Source organism: Convolutriloba macropyga, chromosome 4 (genome assembly GCF_964194025.1).
Source record: "Convolutriloba macropyga chromosome 4, txConMacr16.3, whole genome shotgun sequence".
In the NCBI taxonomy this organism is placed as follows: domain Eukaryota; kingdom Metazoa; phylum Xenacoelomorpha; order Acoela; family Convolutidae; genus Convolutriloba; species Convolutriloba macropyga.
Window position 1 is genome coordinate 11149233 of NC_134471.1, and position 18671 is coordinate 11167903.

General features: G+C 35.3%; 1 protein-coding gene across 1 annotated transcript; it reads left to right on the forward strand.

Moving 5' to 3' along the window:
- Positions 1-1752: 1752 nt before the first annotated feature.
- Positions 1753-15336, forward strand: LOC142338249 (uncharacterized). Its single transcript, XM_075387919.1, has 4 exons — positions 1753-2087; positions 7125-7168; positions 9978-10540; positions 14647-15336. Exons 1-4 carry the CDS (start codon positions 1779-1781, stop codon positions 15111-15113), a joined length of 1383 nt encoding a protein of 460 aa, XP_075244034.1. The 5' UTR covers positions 1753-1778; the 3' UTR covers positions 15114-15336.
- The last annotated feature ends 3335 nt before the right edge of the window (positions 15337-18671 follow it).

The following is an 18671-nucleotide window of genomic DNA, read 5'->3' on the forward strand; positions in this document are numbered from 1 at the left end:
ACCCCTTTGACTTTTAGTCCTCAAAAAAGTGATAAACAGGTAGTGCCCAGCGGGCATTAAATTCTCTCAGATCTGTTCAGTTGACTAAACTCCAAGTATGCGACTCACAGAAGCTGTTTTGGAGACTTATACCTTATACTTATGGTGTGAAGGGCGGTTCATAGAAGTTAACCCCTCCTCCCAACAACCCCCATCAGCAACCCTCACTTCACACCCCAATCATCACCCCTGCACATCGTAAGGACCCCGTGCAGCCAAACCCCTTCCCCCCTCCCACCCCCATTTGCTGCTCCCCCATCAGCCCCGCCCCCCGATGCCCACCGCTGCACTCGCCTCCACCCCTTCAATTAAGTTAAAGCTAGCCTCACTAAACCGTGGCTAGTTACTGATGAAGCCAAGTGCTCGCCGGTCGTTTGGGAGCAATTTGCTTGACGTTAGTCGGTTAATTTTATTGAATTAAAATTTTCTGCGCAACAGATAAATTTTTGAAATATGAAAAGGTTGTTGAAGAGTTTAGGTTCCGGTGAAACACGATTTTGATTGCCTGTATTTTTGCTGTTCTCTGTAACCATTTATTCAACATATAATTGATCAACTGTTGGAGTTCTTGTTTAATTTTTAACCCATGAAAGCCGATTTTGTAAAATAGATTGCTGAGCTACTACTGATCATGGGTGTGATATCGTTGCTTTTTTGCGGCATACATAAATTTGGTATGTAAAAAAGTGGCTCATATTGTAATCACAGATAGCGTCAGAAGAATCCCCCTTCCACGCGAATCTCTACCACCATACTACTTTGCCTACAATTTAGAAAGCCGAAAAATAGTTCAAGCTCAATCGCGGATTTCTGTTCACGGCCATGCCTCTCACGCGCTGGGAGATGTAATCCGGAAGTCGCGGGCCGGTTATCACAGTCAACCGAACTGCCAGTTGGAAATTTTCCTGCTTTGTATTCAAATTAGGCTGATTTCCTTAGCGTGGCGTAGTTTATTCTCTTCAGTTTAACATAGTATGCGCATACGTGACAACTTATTAATCGTCTCTGATCGGTTTCAAAAAGAATAAATTCTATTGCAAATGGGGGCAATTATTGATTAGCGATTCGAGCACTGTGAAAACATAAGGGTGTTTCACCAAAAAAAATTGCCATCTGTTTTCTTATGTTGACTCGAATAGGTACAGTGACAAAGCAAAAAAATGAGAAATGCTTACGAAACATTACAAATGTAATTCACAAATTAATTATTTAGAGTTTTTATGGATAGCACGAAGAGCAACTCGAAATCTCAAATATGTTAATTTGTTGTCATCTGAACGACAATTGTTAAGGTCTGGACAAAATTCTTACCATAGCGCAAAGTCTGACAATTAGCTTAATCATAGAGTATTGTTCGGGGAAGGGTTTAGAAATAGGAAAACGTCTCAAAAATTGCCTGATTATGGAAAACCTCGAACTGTGAAAGAGATGAAGCTTATCAGATGAAATATGAAAGCAAATTCATTTGAGTAAACTTTCTTTATCGAAAACATCGCAGAGGAGTATACTTTGTAAGGATAAATTTTGGCGCTGTCAATTTTTTTCACTTCTCTAGTTTTGGTAAATCATGATGGAAGATCTTGTCAAGAGACATGTGCAACAATTTTGAGATTTAGTGCTCATCTTGACCTTTTTTTAGATTTGATTAAATAGATCTGATTTAAAAAATAGATTTGATTTTGTATTAATGGAACAGTTCCAAAAAGCGAGGTCTGGCAAACAAACCAAATTTAAATGTGATGTTCGTGGACACGATGTCGAGAACTGAGTTCTACTACGGAATGACTCGAACTGTCAAAGCATTGAAAAGGATCCATGCAGCGGGTCGAAAAGTTCTGGAATACAAACTATTCCAAAGTATCTCTACCGGCACTTACTGGCACATGAACAACTTATGGAACGGTCTCAATGCGACCTCGGGAAATTCCCTTAACAACGAATCCTACTTCCAAGTGGCTGCCAAATTCTTCAGCAAATTGAAAGAAGCTGGATATAAGACAGCATATCATCGGGATGTGTGTTATGCGCAAACTTGGTCTAATTTAGTTGTCAGTCATCACTTTTTAATTTAAACTGCTAGAAAGGGTTGATGTGTCTAATGTGACTAATGACTAGTCTAAGTATATGTTAGAGTATAGTTCTGGGAAGCCTAAGGCAATTAGAGCTCAAAGCTGAGGGCGCTTGCGCCCGAGGCTGAGCTCGAATTGCCGAAGGCTTCCCAGAACTATACTCTAACTTATTTAGATCCCAATTTTGCTGTTCAAAACTCAGAGAATTCAATTAAAATTTACAGTAACATTGTAGTTCTCGTGCAGCGAATCAATCCAACAATTGAATAATCGTTCAACCCAAATAATTTTTTTCTGAATTCCTTGATATTTTTGTAGGAGCGAATGGATCGCGGAGGTCGTCAGCCGGCTCTGTTGTGTCACTCTCATTGTCACTCTTTATGGTTTTTAGGAAAATGAGCAATCTATAAAAATATTTCTTTATATTGACTCATTTATAGACCTTAAAAAAGTCCTCTTTGCCGAGGTTGTTATATTTTGTGACTGTTTCCTGTTTTCATTTATCCGCTTTAATTATCTTTGAAAAGTGTACTCTTTGTCTCATGAGAAAAAATTGGGCTTCCAATAAAATTTTCCAAGAAACATGCCTTAAGGCTTCCAAGAATTTTTTCCAAGAAGTTTGCTCAGTTGATTGCTCATTTTATACCACTTAGTAAGATTGAACTCTTCGAGATAAGTGTGAAAAGTGAGCGAAAAACTGATTAAGTTCAAAATCCAGTGAAACGTGAAATCTTGAAAAGAATTGGTACGCTTGAAAAAGTATGAAATAATGACTTCTTGATTGATCAACTTTCAAAATTAGTGCTCGAGCTTTACTTTATAAATGATTTTCCTTAACAGCAAAATTGAGGTCTAATGTGTTTAATTTGCAAGCTATTACAGGCCTACATAGTCCCCTATAAGGCTCTTTTTGAAACAGGGCAAGGCATTTCTGAATCGCCAAAACTGTCTATATTTGAGCCCGAAACCCATATTCACTTTAAATTTGCAGTTCAGTCGGTAGTAAGTAGCTAATACTCAATTTAAGTCTCTGAGTCTCCTGTGCACACTAAATAAAGTCAAGGTATATTTACCTTAACGGAGTTCAAATAAACTGTTGTTAAGGTAAATTTAAGGCAACGTTTCTCTTTAACTGTCGGTAACTTTAACTTAACTCGAGTTGAGGTAAAAATTTACCTTAACCTTGTTAAGGTAAAATCACCTTAACTTTTGTAATTATCCGTAAAGTTGCATATTTTTTTTGTGACATTACCAAAAAATGTTGAGGCTTGCTAGAAATAAGTTTCTGCAGCAAAGAAAAATCGGATGCTAATGATTCCAAAGAACAGCAAACAAGGCATGTCTTTAAACAACTTGTCTTCAAACAAGTGAGGGTTAAGTTGATCCAGGCGTTTTTTGTGATAAATTAAACTCGTAAATGTTTTTTAATGTACGATGGGTAAAAATAGGTCCTAAGACATCTCGATTTTTTTGACAAAAACCAAATTCAATTCATTCAGTAAAATTGCAGACTTGTTATTTTCAATTCATTATTGTAGAATTTTAGTTCATAGAAAATTATTTTAAACTGATTTGTCCTCTGCTTTCTTTAATTGTATTTAATTAGCCTACTATCATGCCAAAATATAAGCTGAATTCATATAGGTGATTATATGTTATCAGATTGCATTTTTCTTGATAGCTTTCTACCTGAACTAGTTCAGGTAGTTTTGCCAAGTCTGAAATTCATCTTAATACACCTTAATTCACGCTAAGTTTAATTTAAATTCACCAGTTTTCGCCTGAAGTTAACCTGCACAATTAGGGGGGCACCACCTGAACTTTTAATTGAGCCGAACTTAACTTACTTTAGAAACACTTCAAAGTTTCATCTTAATTTTTAACGTTTTTTCAGATAAGTGTGAAAAGTGAGCGAAAAACTGATTAAGTTCAAAGTCTAGTGAAACGTGAAATCTTGAAAAGAAGTGGTACTCTTGAAAAAGTATGAAATAAGGACTTCTTGATTGATCAACTTTCAAAATTAGTGCTCGAGCTTTAGTTTATAAATGATTTTCCTTAACAACAAAATTGAGGTCTAATGTGTTTAATTTGCAAGCTATTACAGGCCTACAGTCCCCTATAAGGCTCTTTTTGGTACAGGGCAAGGCATTTCTGAATCGCCAAAACTGTCTATATTTGAGCCCGAAACCCATATTCACTTTAAATTTGCAGTTCAGTCGGTAGTAAGTAGCTAATACTCAATTTAAGTCTCTGAGTCTCCTGTGCACACTAAATAAAGTCAAGGTATATTTACCTTAACGGAGTTCAAATAAACTGTTGTTGAGGTAAATTTAAGGCAACGTTTCTCTTTAACTGTCGGTAACTTTAACTCAACTCGAGTTGAGGTAAAAATTTACCTTAACCTTGTTAAGGTTAAATCACCTTAACTTTTGTAATTATTCGTAAAGTTGCATATTTTTTTGTGAAATTATCAAAAAATGTTGAGGCTTGCTAGAAATAAGTTTCTGCAGCAAAAAAAAAAATCGGATGCTAATGATTCCAAAGAACAGCAAACAAGGCATGTCTTTAAACAACTTGTCTTTAAACAAGTGAGGGTTAAGTTGATCCAGGCGTTTTTTGTGATAAATTAAACTCGTAAATGTTTTTTAATGTACGATGGGTAAAAAAAGGTCCTAAGACATCTCGATTCTTTTGACAGAAACCAAATTCAATTCATTCAGTAAATTTGCAGACTTGTTATTTTCAATTCATTATTGTAGAATTTTATTTCATAGAAAATTATTTTAAACTGATTTGTCCTCTGCTTTCTTTAATTGTATTTAATTAGCCTACTATCATGCCAAAATGTAAGCTGAATTCATATAGGTGATTATATGTTATCAGATTGCATTTTTCTTGATAGCTTTTTACCTGAACTGGTTACGGTAGTTTTGCCAAGTCTGAAATTCATCTTAAAACACCTTAATTCACGCTAAGTTTAATTTAAATTCACCAGTTTTCGCCTGAAGTTAACCTGCACAATTAGGGGGGCACCACCTGAACTTTTAATTGAGCCGAACTTAACTTACTTTAGAAACACTTCAAAGTTTGATCTTAATTTTTAACGTTTTTTCGAGATAAGTGTGAAAAGTGAGCGAAAAACTGATTAAGTTCAAAGTCTAGTGAAACGTGAAATCTTGAAAAGAAGTGGTACGCTTGAAAAAGTATGAAATAATGACTTCTTGATTGATCAACTTTCAAAATTAGTGCTCGAGCTTTACTTTATAAATGATTTTCCTTAACAGCAAAATTGAGGTCTAATGTGTTTAATTTGCAAGCTATTACAGGCCTACATAGTCCCCTGTAAGGCTCTTTTCGGTACAGGGCAAGGCATTTCTGAATCGCCAAAACTGTCTATATTTGAGCCCGAAACCCATATTCACTATAAATTTGCAGTTCAGTCGGTAGTAAGTAGCTAATACTCAATTTAAGTCTCTGAGTCTCCTGTGCACACTAAATAAAGTCAAGGTATATTTACCTTAACGGAGTTCAAATGAACTGTTGTTAAGGTAAATTTAAGGCAACGTTTCTCTTTAACTGTCGGTAACTTTAACTCAACTCGAGTTGAGGTAAAAATTTACCTTAACCTTGTTAAGGTTAAATCACCTTAACTTTTGTAATTATTCGTAAAGTTGCATATTTTTTTGTGAAATTATCAAAAAATGTTGAGGCTTGCTAGAAATAAGTTTCTGCAGCAAAAAAAAATCGGATGCTAATGATTCCAAAGAACAGCAAACAAGGCATGTCTTTAAACAACTTGTCTTTAAACAAGTGAGGGTTAAGTTGATCCAGGCGTTTTTTGTGATAAATTAAACTCGTAAATGTTTTTTAATGTACGATGGGTAAAAATAGGTCCTAATACATCTCGATTCTTTTGACAAAAACCAAATTCAATTCATTCAGTAAAATTGCAGGCTTGCTATTTTCAATTCATTATTGTAGAACTTTATTTCATAGAAAATTATTTTAAACTGATTTGTCCTCTGCTTTCTTTAATTGTATTTAATTAGCCTACTATCATGCCAAAATATAAGTTGAATTCATATAGGTGATTATATGTTGTCAGATTGCATTTTTCTTGATAGCTTTCTACCTGAACTGGTTCAGGTAGTTTTGCCAAGTCTGAAATTCATCTTAATACACCTTAATTCACGCTAAATTTAATTTAAATTCAACAGTTTTCGCCTGAAGTTAACCTGCACAATTAGGGGGGCACCACCTAAACTTTTAATTGAGCCGAACTTAACTTACTTTAGAAACACTTCAAAGTTTCATCTGAATTTTTAACGTTTTTTATTTTAATTACCTTAACTATTTTTATTTATTTTTCACTGGAGAGGTTAAAGTTAAAGTATTTCAAAGGTGAATTTCAAAGTGTTTTTCAGGTTTCTCTAGCATAAATTTTGCAAGTATTCCAGGTAAGTTAAGGTAATTTTAACCTAACTGTCTATCTGGGTGTATTTTTCATGTAAATTTAAGATATTCTCATGTAAAATTCAGGTGGTGCCTCCTTAATTTTTCAGTTATTTTTTTGGTATAGTTGAGGTATGTTAAGTCAAGTTCAGGTAAAACAAAACTGCTTGAATGTTTCTGGTAAGGTAAGTTGTTTTTCGAGTAATATCACCTGAAATTCATTTAGTGTGTAAACATCGGTACTAGGCGTACTTCTCCGACACCTCATTATGGTGTCGTGATTAATAACTTTATATTTCGGCAGTTCTACCATTTTTCTAAGTCGATTCATAACAAGAATATAATTAATTCTGCTTCACGCGAAAAAATGAGCAGCCCTCTCTCTCATTCTGAGCTGTAAAAGAAAAGCTCCCCAGGTTTGCTTCAAAAGTTTTATTGACGACAAAAATAATACTTACGGTAGCTGTAAAAACAATTCCCGGAGGGTTTTTTCATATATTCTGAAACAATTTTTCAAAGAAAACGAATTGCTAATTTAGAATTGGAAGATGACTGCGACAACAGGGTGCCAGAACTGTTCCAGCGCGTCCTGTCAACTTTACTGAAAGGTAATTGAATTTTAAATTATGAATTGTTGTTTCCCAATTGTTGCCCTAATTGCTATTTGGGCATCAAAAAGGTAGTTAGTAATTAGAGAGTTGTCGCGTAATCAGAATATTTATGTTTGATTGCTCTAAAACAAATTTTGTAGAAGTTATTATAGTCATGTGGTCTTTATTTATGCAATTTTTTGGGATAAACGGGTAAGTAAAGGCCGGAGGGCATTGAGTTCTCTAAGAGACTTTCGTCTAACTAGATTATGCAATGTTTCCGCTACAAGACTTCACCCCACCCTACAATTCACACCTCCCGACTTCCGCCTCCTCCCTCCGAGGTCCTCCAGTTCCTACCCTGCACGTCCTTCCACCCGTCACCTAGCACGAGCAATTTGCCCGACGTCAGTCTGTTGCTTCGTTTATTGAGAAACTAAAGATACTTGTGATTTTCGCATCGATTTTTATGCAAGAGGATACTTTGGGGGAAATTTTTGGCAAATAAGTAAAATCATTTTTCAGAATGTCAGATGACTTTGAAAAGAACAAATACAGGCAAAGTCAAGAAGTCATTTCATTTTTGAGAGGAAAGGGTGTCGAAGTCTGTAAGATCAAAATCTTTTCACTAAAAATATTGAATACAATCAAGTGCGCCTTATTTCAACTCCATTAGTGTGAAATTAGACTTGTAATTATTTGCAATTAGTATGACAATGGGACCAGACGGCAATAAAGAACCTAAAAATTGGAAATGGGCAAAAATTAAACAGAAAATTTATGTAGTATCAACGCCAAAAATCAATTATTTAAAAAAAACCGCAATTAAGACTTCAATATAATTCACCTGAAGAAGCATATAACCTCAATGAGACTGCAAAAATTGCAAAAATAAGATTGAAAAAGGCAAAAAACCAATTTGTTATTTCGAGTTCTTGAAAACCGTAAAACATAACAACCGTTAGTTTTCAACTGGAGCACTTTAAATAGTTTTTGCTTGTTACGACTTAGGAGGACAGTGTTACATGTCATTAGTAAGACTAAGTCAAAGAGCTGCATTTTTGCACATATAAAAAGCAGATCTCAACTATTTTATGCAAACTGTGTTGGAGCCAAAAAAACATACGTTTTTTGCTGAAATTTTTATGTATATCCGTTGGCCTTTTTTGCCCGTAAATTTGATTCGTTGATTATTGAACTTTGATTTGAAGTTATCCTGATCTTTAACTAAAATAAAAAACAAAGTCAAAAGTATTCTAAGAAAACTTATACATTGTATAAGAACATCAAATTCTTGAAAATCCCATGAATTCATATAAAAATTACGAAATCAATTTGTCAAGGCCATAAAAACCATGAACATCACTCATAAAACACAATATTAATTCATTAGACTTTATTGAGATGTTATTTGACTTCTTAAAAATTGCCATTGTAAATGTGAAAAGACTCCTTAGTGATTGGGATAAAAAGAATTGCAAAAAACTCAAAAAAGACTCGCTAAAAAAGCAATAAAAATCCTTTGTTATCTTTTTTAAAAATACATCGATGAGACCAAACTTGCCGTGCTATCACTGCTTGACTGTTAAAGGACGCAATAATTTTGAAACATTTCTCAAGATGATTTTGGCCGACGAAATTCTTAATATTTGAAAATTAAATTATGAATGACGGTTCAATTTAACGAAAGACCGTAAAAAGGCCATTTTTATAAATTTGACTTAGAAAGTGGATGCAGAAAGAGCCCATATCTGAGTGAAAGAAAAATGTGACACTAGTTCTTATGTCTGTACCACGGGTCAAACGACAAGAGGGGCCAAATAAGCATATTTGGAGCCATTTTGTATGAAAAAAGAGGACGAAATGCTGATTTTTCAAAAGTTTCACTGAAATTTTTGCCAGAAAAAGTAAGTTTGAACAGTTCACCAACTCTCTTAGGTCTCTAAGCGTAAAACCAAGTGGACTATTGTTATCAATTTTATCACATGTTATCAAAATTTAATCAAAAATTTAGAAAAATGTGAATGAAACAACGGAAGTTAGGCGAACGTTCACAAATTGTAAAGCTCTGTAACTCGTTGGAAAAAGCAAAATTCTAAGAAAATCTTTTTCATTTAAAATTCTATGCTTGACAAGCTTTCTGATGATACTAGGTACAATCCTTTACGATGATTACATCGATTGGTGAAAATTGACTGATCAAGAAAAAAACCCAGTTGAATATATAGTCCCCCCCCCACTAATGTGTGTCGGAACAATTATGTCGAGTTAATAATTTCAATTCGTTGACTATCAACACTAGTGCTAGTTGTGTTGAAGGACTTGTAGGATGCATAATTGTTGATCTCAGATGTTATAATTGTAAAGATCATTTTCTAGAAAAGCAAGAAAAACAATTTCCCGATTAATTTCTATGCGCCACATGATAGCATGCTGAAGCCACCATTAATTGAATTCCTGGATAAAGACTCTTATATCTTAGGTATTATCAAATCTTACGGGTTGGAAAATATTTTGTAAGGTGGGAATTTTTATTGTGTAAGGCCTGACAAAAATATTTTATCATATAAGACCTGACAAAATATCATACAAAAAAATTCCAAAATAAGAAGTTCAAGTTGGTGGAAGCACTATAAAAAGATAACGGGCAATTAAAGTTGATGTCGAAGTTGGTGTCGTTTAATTCTGTAAACTCTTCAGGAATTTGTCATTTGATTGTGTGGCCACGGAAAAATAGAGATACAAAAGAGATTAATCAACACTTTAAATACGTCTTTTTCGAGTCAAAGGTCTATAACTGGAAAGACGAAAACGTTTCTCTTTTTAGCTATGCCGATTATCAAAGAATATCAAAACTTCTACAAATTGACGACGATGGCCTGAACAAACCGAGCTGTGAAATGGCCAGATCAACTACTGGCAATGTTAACACATGGGCAAAAGATGGAAAGTGTTTCAATGGTCGGAATTATGTCGAAGATCAGCTCAAATATCTCATGGAAACACAAAAGCAATGGATCCTTCAAGATCGTAAATTCTTCTCGTTTTTCGAGACCTGTGTTAACCACAGATTTTCGTTAATGTCTGGTATGGAGCTTGATATATTTTTGCCCGATTACCTGGAAAAGATAACGCGCTATGACAACGTTATGACCGTTATTTTGTCTGACCATGGAAACAAATTCGACAGAAATTACATGAAAGGCGCATATCCGGAGGCATACGTTGATCAATACAACCCGTTTTTGTTCATTATTCTGCCTAAAAATTCCCAAATGTATTTTGATGAAAAAGAGCTGAGAGCATTAGAGGTTAACCAGGACAGACTTGCCTCAATTCGTGAGTTGCATTATTTATTGGCAAAGTTTGTGGATGTGCCCAAACCAGCAGGCAAAAAATTATTTTCATAAGTGTGACATTTTGAGAAAAGTGACATTTTAGTAACTCTGTGGGAGATGCGAGCAATACTTAAGGAAATTGTTAAAATTGTTTCTTTTCAGTTACCTCAATCAAGGCCAAAGGTTTATCTCGTAAGATCTTGCGTGGTCTTTTTATTGTGCTTGATTTTGCCAACTATTTTCAGTTTCTTGTCATGTTCTACTGAAAAGTAAAACATAACCAGCTATCACCAGTACCTCTAAGACACCCTATAAATGTCCGCTTTATATGATAGGGGCTCTGGCTCGTAATTAAATGAGTAAAACATAATCAATTTTACTGCCGTAGGTAGGTAGAACCACAGAAATGTAAAATTATCAGTGAAAATGTTATGAGATAAGTTGAAAAGGCAACATCTCAACTGCAATTTGTTTCAGGTGAAAATCATAACCATAGGTTTTTATCACAACACTATTCTCGGCTACTAATAATCGAATAAACCATTTCTTGGTTTAGACGAATTGATAATAATTTTAATGACCAAATTTGTGTGCTGTAATTGTCACACGAAGACACCTCTACTAGATAATGGAGTTCATTAAATCTGGCCCGTACTCCCAGTGCGTTTCAGTACTGGTCAAGTATAAATGCAATTCCTCATCATTACAGAATCATAGACTGGTTCATGTCACTTGTCAGATTTGCATTCAATCTGATTTTAACATTTTCAGATTTGAGCCAATTCTGATTTTACAATTGTCAAACTTGTTACTTTCGCCAATTATAACTTATTACTTGCCAGACTAGGACAATTATGAGTTTTATATTTGCCAGACGTAAAAAAATAGCCTGGAAAACGTCAGAACTAGCCGGAAAGACGTCAAAATAGCCTCAAAAACGCTTCAAAAAAGCCGGAAAACGCTTATCATAGCCGATTAAAACGTCAAAAATAGCCGAAAAAAAAACGTTATAAGTAGCCAAAAACAGCCGTGAAAAAGTCAAAAATAGCCTGGAAAACGCCTAAAAACAACCAGTAGAACGCCTAAAATAGCAGGAAGAAAAAACGTCAGAAAAAGCTCGAAAATGTCAGCGAAAAAAAACGTCAGAAAAGCAAGGAAAACGAACAAAAAGAACCGGAAAAACGCCTAAAAATATCAATATAAGAAAAATGTAAAATACAGCAGCTAAAACGTCAAAAATAGCCAAAAAGGTCCAAACTAGCCGGGAGAACGTTAAAAATAGCCTTAAAAACAACAAAAATAGCCTGGAAATTACCTAAAACAGCCGAAAAAAAGTTGTCAAAATAGCCAAAGAAATTTCACTTTTTCTTACAATTTTTGACGTTTTTTCGGCTATTTTTGATGTTGTCAGGAATGCACCAGAGACAGTGGGGGAACTCGATGATGTATGCAATGTGTGTGCATTGGCCAAGATCACAAAGACTCCAGTACCAAGAGTGGCAGAGACCCAAGCAGAAGAGAAGCTGGAGAGGGTGTTCACAGACGTGATGGGACCTTTCAGAGTAGAGTCACTGTCAGGGTTCCGGTCTTGCATAGTGTTTGCAGACCAGTACACGAAGTTTGTGTTTGTGGACTTGCTTAAGGCAAAGAGTGAAGCACTGGCCAACCTGAAGAAATTTGTTCTCAGTGTGGGGACGCCCAAGAAGCTGAGGCAAGACAATGCGAAGGAGTTTCTCTCAGAGCAGTTCAAGACGTACTGCTTAGATGCAGGCATTCTACAGGAAAAGACCATACCAGAGACGCCACAACAGAATGGGTTAGCTGAGAGGTGCAACAGGACACTGCTGGAGATGGCAAGATGTTTGCTCATTGACTCAGGACTTCCCAAGATGATGTGGGGAGCAGCAATTCTTCACGCAGCAAGGATCAGAAACTTGGTTGTGAGGCGAGGAGAAGAAAAATGCCCAGCAGAGCTGATGAGAGGTATAAAACCTAAGCTTTCAATTAGTAAATTATCTATTATTGGTTGCACAGTCTTCATAAGAAAGCGGGACAGAGATGTCAGCAAACTTGAACCCAAAGCACTGGAAGGAAAGTTTGTGGGTTACACTTAAGGAGACTACGGATAGCTGGTGTACGTACCCAACACACGCAAGGTTCTGGCAGTTCGAGATGTGATCATCAAGGAGTCAGATGGGGAGAAGTTACTATGTCGACTAAATAAATCAATTCATGGTTTGAAACAGGCGGCTAACAACTGATACAAAGAGCTGGCAAACTTTCTACTGAGACAATGGTTCACCAGAAGCAGGAACGACCACTGCTTGTTCGCAAGATCAGAGACAGAAGATCACACCTTCATCTTGGTCTGGGTTGACGACATCATATTAGCATCAAGAAGTTTGACAGTGATCTCCGATGTCAAGAAGGCACTAGAGGCAACATTTCACATGGAAGACAGAGGGAGACTAAACTGGCTTCTGGGCCTTAGAAGCAGACAAGAAGAGGGCAAAGTCACAGTCGACCAAGAACGCTACATAGAAACAATGCTTGAGCGGTTTCAAACGGATCAATGCAAACCATCAAGAACTCCAGCTGATTTCAATTTGACACTTCAGACAGCAGAGAACGGAGACGAAGAAGTGGACCAGAGGATCTACAGAAGCTTGGTTGGATCACTTCTTTATCTGGCCAAACAGACGAGACCAGACATCATGTTCACAATCAACATTCTGTCCAGGCACATGAACGCACCTACCAATCAACACTGGCTATGCGGAAAACAACTTCTGCGATATCTTCAAGGTTCAAAAGGTTTAAAACTTACTTACACAAAAGAGGCTAGTTATTATTTAGTGGGGAAAGTGATGCAGACTGGTCTGGAGATGTGAACGACAGAAAATCAACAACGGGTTTTTACTTCAAGCTCAACGGACGTGGCGCAGCACTCAGCTGGTGTGTCACGAAGCAGGCTACAGTTGCTCTTTCTTCATCAGAAGCAGAATACCAGGGCATGGCAGCAGCAGTTCAGGAAGCACTCTACCTGAAACAACTTCTAAAGGATTTTGGCATCCATCAGAGACGTCCAATAGCAATTGGAGAGGACAACCAAAGTTGTATCAGACTTTGCCAAAACCCAGTCTTGCACAAGAGGAGCAAGTATATCGAGACAAAGTTTCAGTTCATTCGGGACAAGACGGAAGATGGGACTATTTCAATTCATTACGTTCCTACAGACAAAATGGCAGCGGACATCTTCACAAAGTCCTTACCCGTTCCGAAGGTGGAAACATTCAGAGCAGGTTATGGGCCCAGACCCCAGTCTCTGAGCTTAACCGCAAAAGAGAGACAAGATAGTTAGAAACTGTGAAAGAGATGATGCGCAATTTAAGGGGGAGTGTTAGAAGGTTGAGAGAGAACCACCTAATGTAAATTGTGCATAAGATAAACTTGACATAGCTTGACAAGAAGCTCTACTTGTTCGACGTATACTTGGCTAGAGAAATAAAGCCTTAAGGAACAAGAAAGAACGTGAGAACGGGTTATAAAAGAAGCCCAAGTTCGAGAGCTTAAGACCAGTTGGTGTAATTGGGTAGCACACTAGGCTTGCAAGTAAGAGATGCTGGTTCGAATCCAGTACTGGTCCATTTTCACAGTAGTTGCACCTGAATAGACCCCCTAACATGTTTCGGCTAAAAAACGGATATGATGCCAGTTTGGCAAGTAAAAAATTATGATTGGCGCAAGTATGACAATTTTAAAAATCATAATTGACGCAAGTATGACAATTGTAAAATTAGAACTGGCACAAGTCTGACAATTGTAAAATCAGTATGAACGCTCGTCCGGCACGTAAAAATATTGACATGAATCAGTGCATGAATCGGTACTGATAAGAAATTGTATTTAGACGTGTCTTGTACTGATTCGTACGTGGAGTTTGGTATGGGGAGTCTGTTAGGTCTGGCCCATGCCCTGTCGGTATATTACAAATATTATACTCTACAGAGTGAACAAAAATATACTCATCAAATCATTCAACTATTCGTTTAAAATAGTTTAAATTCGAAATCAAATCAAAAATTTAGCTAAATATGTAAACTTGCTGTTTTTATAAATAAATTTCCAATTTTGGAAATATATTTTTTTGCCTGTTAGAAGCGTTGACACTTCTTGAAGAGATTTCTCGTGACCGAAGTTGCAACGACTTTCCTAGAAAGGACAACATTAAGCGACTCTGTATTTGCGAACACACAAAAATGCCAGCTACCGACCCAGAACTATCAGCCATTGTCCAAACAGCCCAAAATTATATGAAAAAAAGGGTTAACAAGAACTCTAAACGTAAAGATTGCTGCTTGAATATAACATTTGATAAACCAAATTCTAGTTCGTTTTACAAATACTTCAACGGCAAAGATGACTGGACTTATACTGGTACACTTAGAGTGGCAAATTTTACCTACCAAAATTCTGATGTTATTTTTACGTTTTCTATGATTGCTGATAAAGGTATGAACAAGTTTTCCGTTCAACACTTTGACAGAATAGACTCCTATTCGCGGTTTGAATTCTGCACATCTAAGTGCAAAACTGATTTGGTCAAAGCTTGTTTATGTAAATAAATTGACTAAAATGTAGTATTTATATAATATGGCGAAAGCGATGATGATACAAAATATAATTTAACACAATCATTTCATGCGCATCAATGAAAAAACTCTTCTCAGTTGACAAACAAAAAAATAGTGTCAAATTTTGTTCAAGCATTTGGGAGCTCAAACATGAAGATTTCACGAATATGATGTTCAAGACTATTAAAGCAAGTCTGTGCGTGGCACAGAAAGTTCCAACACAGCGATTCTCTTTTTGGAATAGATCGGTTATATGAGGTAATAATTACCAGATAAGAAAATGGTAAAATCGTTCTATGATAAAAACCTTTAGGTATTCCTTTTACGCGAAGCCAAAATTTTCATTGTTCTTTAAAGCGAAATAGGAAAACTCAACAAAAAGATGATTTGGCATTCGAAAAATCGTCAAGATTGTACAAAATTATTCTTCAACAGGATAATCTCTCAAACAAAAATAAATTGTTTTCTGTAAAGTTTTACCTTTTCTCTCTGCGAGAAGCAAGATCAAAATGAGCGCCAAAACTGTTAGCACTCAAAAATGGACTAATTTTGCTCGCGAACAAATAGTATGAGTTTTCCGAAAAAGTACATAGCTGGATTCAAATAAACTGTTTCAGAGAGTCACTAAGACCTATAATTCAAAGCGCTAAGTGACAGGACAACAAAATGATTTTATACAGGACAAAGATTTTAAAACAATCATTGTAAAGATTGCTAAAAATGGTTTTGTATATTGTTGAAACGGTAATATATGAACAAAATTGGTTAAAAAATTAAAAATAAGGTTCATTAGATAGTCAATGACACCTCGCGCTATTGCAATATTGATACTAACCAATGCGACAGCAAAGAGCTACAAACAGGGTCGAAGATGAAAAGTTAATCAAGTTTTAAGGGAATCGATTACGTTTGGGTCATTGAGACGGTTAAATAAGAAAAAAAACAGCGATTAGTTTTTTTTACGCATTAGAGAGGCAATGAAACATGTCATTACTCAAATCAATTTACAATAACTCAAAAATGGGCCAAACTCAAATATGTCCAAATTATCAGAACCAGTAGATTTCAATAGAAGCCATTAACTAGATGCGTTGTCATTTCCAATTATTTTTGCAAAATTGAACAAAAAACAAAAAGAAAACAGAATTTATAAATGGATTAACGGATTATATAATTTAATAGATTATAACTAATCTAATGGATTTTTTTTACTGTATTTATACCTGAATTTACTGGAATTATTACTGGATTTTAATCTATTTTTGCGTAGTTCTTTTTTTCAATTGAATTCCCAGACTATTTCCAGAATTAGATTTCAGACTGTCCAGAAGTTTTTCAGAACACCGATTTTTTTTACTACAATTTTTATTCTGATCAGTGTAAAAAATGACTTGATCATAGTATGTTCAGTGCAAAAATACAGTCTTGAAACAAAATGATTCAGTGCTTTTTTTCAATTTTACTATGGTCCGGGTCAATGTCACCTATTATTAATGACACCAAGTGAACTAAGAAAACAGCAAGAAAGAGAAACTAATTCAATTTTCCTAACTTTTCACTAAAATTGAAACAACTTCTAAGTTGTTGAAACCGTTAGATATGAATTGAAAGACTGCACGCAATTCATTTATGCTTAATTGGTGATGTCATGAGACTTTTCTTAAGTCCGATTACGGGACCACAAAAACTTCACAATTTATTATTCACTAATATTTCAAGAAAAGATTACAGGAGTTCGAAAGCTGCAATTCTGCTCCATTAGAGCACTTATATATGATTTTTAGCCTTCACGATGAAAGTAAAAAGAAAACAATCAAGACAGTGATATGCTGTCACACTTGGAAACAACTCACCTAGAATGTTAAAATTTTGTTTGTTTTCCCATTCCAATTTAAAACTTTCGTCAAGACAAGAAAGACAAGATATGCCCCCCCCCCCCATACATATTACGATTGATTACAATTTATTAAAATTATGCATTATAAACTTTAAAATAAAATGCTCAATAACAACCATCCAAATTGGAGGAAAGCTTCGCTAAATCGACAAATTTGGTGCAGTTTGATTTTGTTGAGATATACGGGGGACATGGGAAGATTGGGGGGGGGGGGGGGGTCTTCACTTTTTTTTCAAAAAAAATTATCATAGAAAGTGAGTCTAATTTTTAAGGGCTTTAATTTAGAACCTTTCCAAAATGCAAAAAAATTGTTGTAAATTTTACTTAAAATAAAAAGAAATGATGACATATATAATAATCCAATTTCTGTTGGAACTAAAGTTGTCATGAATGTGAAATAACTTTTATTTGCTAAACTATTTTGAATTGGTGCAATTTGTTCATTCTTCGATTGAATGCGCTATGATTAATAGAAGTGTTAATTTAAATCTTCACTCAGTGATGTTAATTTTTTCAACGGTTTAATCGCAGCATCAGTTTTTCTCAGCGAGATACAAAATATGTTTAGGATTTGAACGGAAATACTTTGATTATCTTTCCACACCTTGTTAGTTTTCAGACATTACAGCCCTTAATCATATAGAGCGTGGATTTGTCAAATATTAATTTGAATTTCTCGCAAAAGAATTTTTCGCAATTAAATTATACGCTAACATAAGGTAAAAAGGAATTGCTAAAGGCGAAAAAATTGTGGCAAACCTGATCTGAGAAACTTTTCCCTCTGTGAGATTATAAAACACGTTTCGCCTATCAATCGAAAAATATTTACTCTACACTATGTCGATGGCAGCGTCATGAAATGGAGGTTTTCTCTTGCATGGAAAATGTAGAAAACCCATCTAGCGCGCAATCAGCCCGCAAGAGTATCGAATTCATACTTCTGGTTTGGCATTATTAACATACAAAACTTATTTTTTTTGCACTAAATTTAAATGTTTTTATCGTTTTAAGCATCAACTTCCATTCTCCCATCATACTAAATTGTCCCTTCATGTGAATCAGACAATCTCAGTGCAGTATAACAAATTTCAATGCAATTAAACCTAACGCTAAGATAAACTAAGTTTTAATTTATTTATTTAATTCTGCAATTAAAGTACCAGACCAGCTTTAAGGTACCAGTCCAAGTACGCATTAACTAACGGATTGCCATATGCATTACGATGCAGAGTTATACACCAAAAATTGCCGCCGTAGTAAAAATCGCGCAAAAAATAGATACATAAAATGAACGAAAATAAGGAAACGAGCTTTGTAGCTTATTTTTCGCAAAAGGGGATACGCCATTTTTGCCAAATTGAGATACTTTAATTTTGTAAAATAGGGGACAAGTCTTGTAGCACGTTTCCGCTCATTTTAGGTATCTATTTTTTGCAATAAGTTTGTCTCTAATTCGCAATTGAGCCTAATTAAAAGAGCGCTTTTGAGCGTGCAAGAGTAAGTTTAATCTTTATTACTTGAGCATGCAAAAGTGATTTGAAGCTTTTAAAGTGATTTACAGATAGAATTAACGACGCAACAAAATATATTTATTAAGAATTTGGTTTTTGTTTTTTTAGTGGAAGTTATTTCTTATTTGATATCTATCCTTT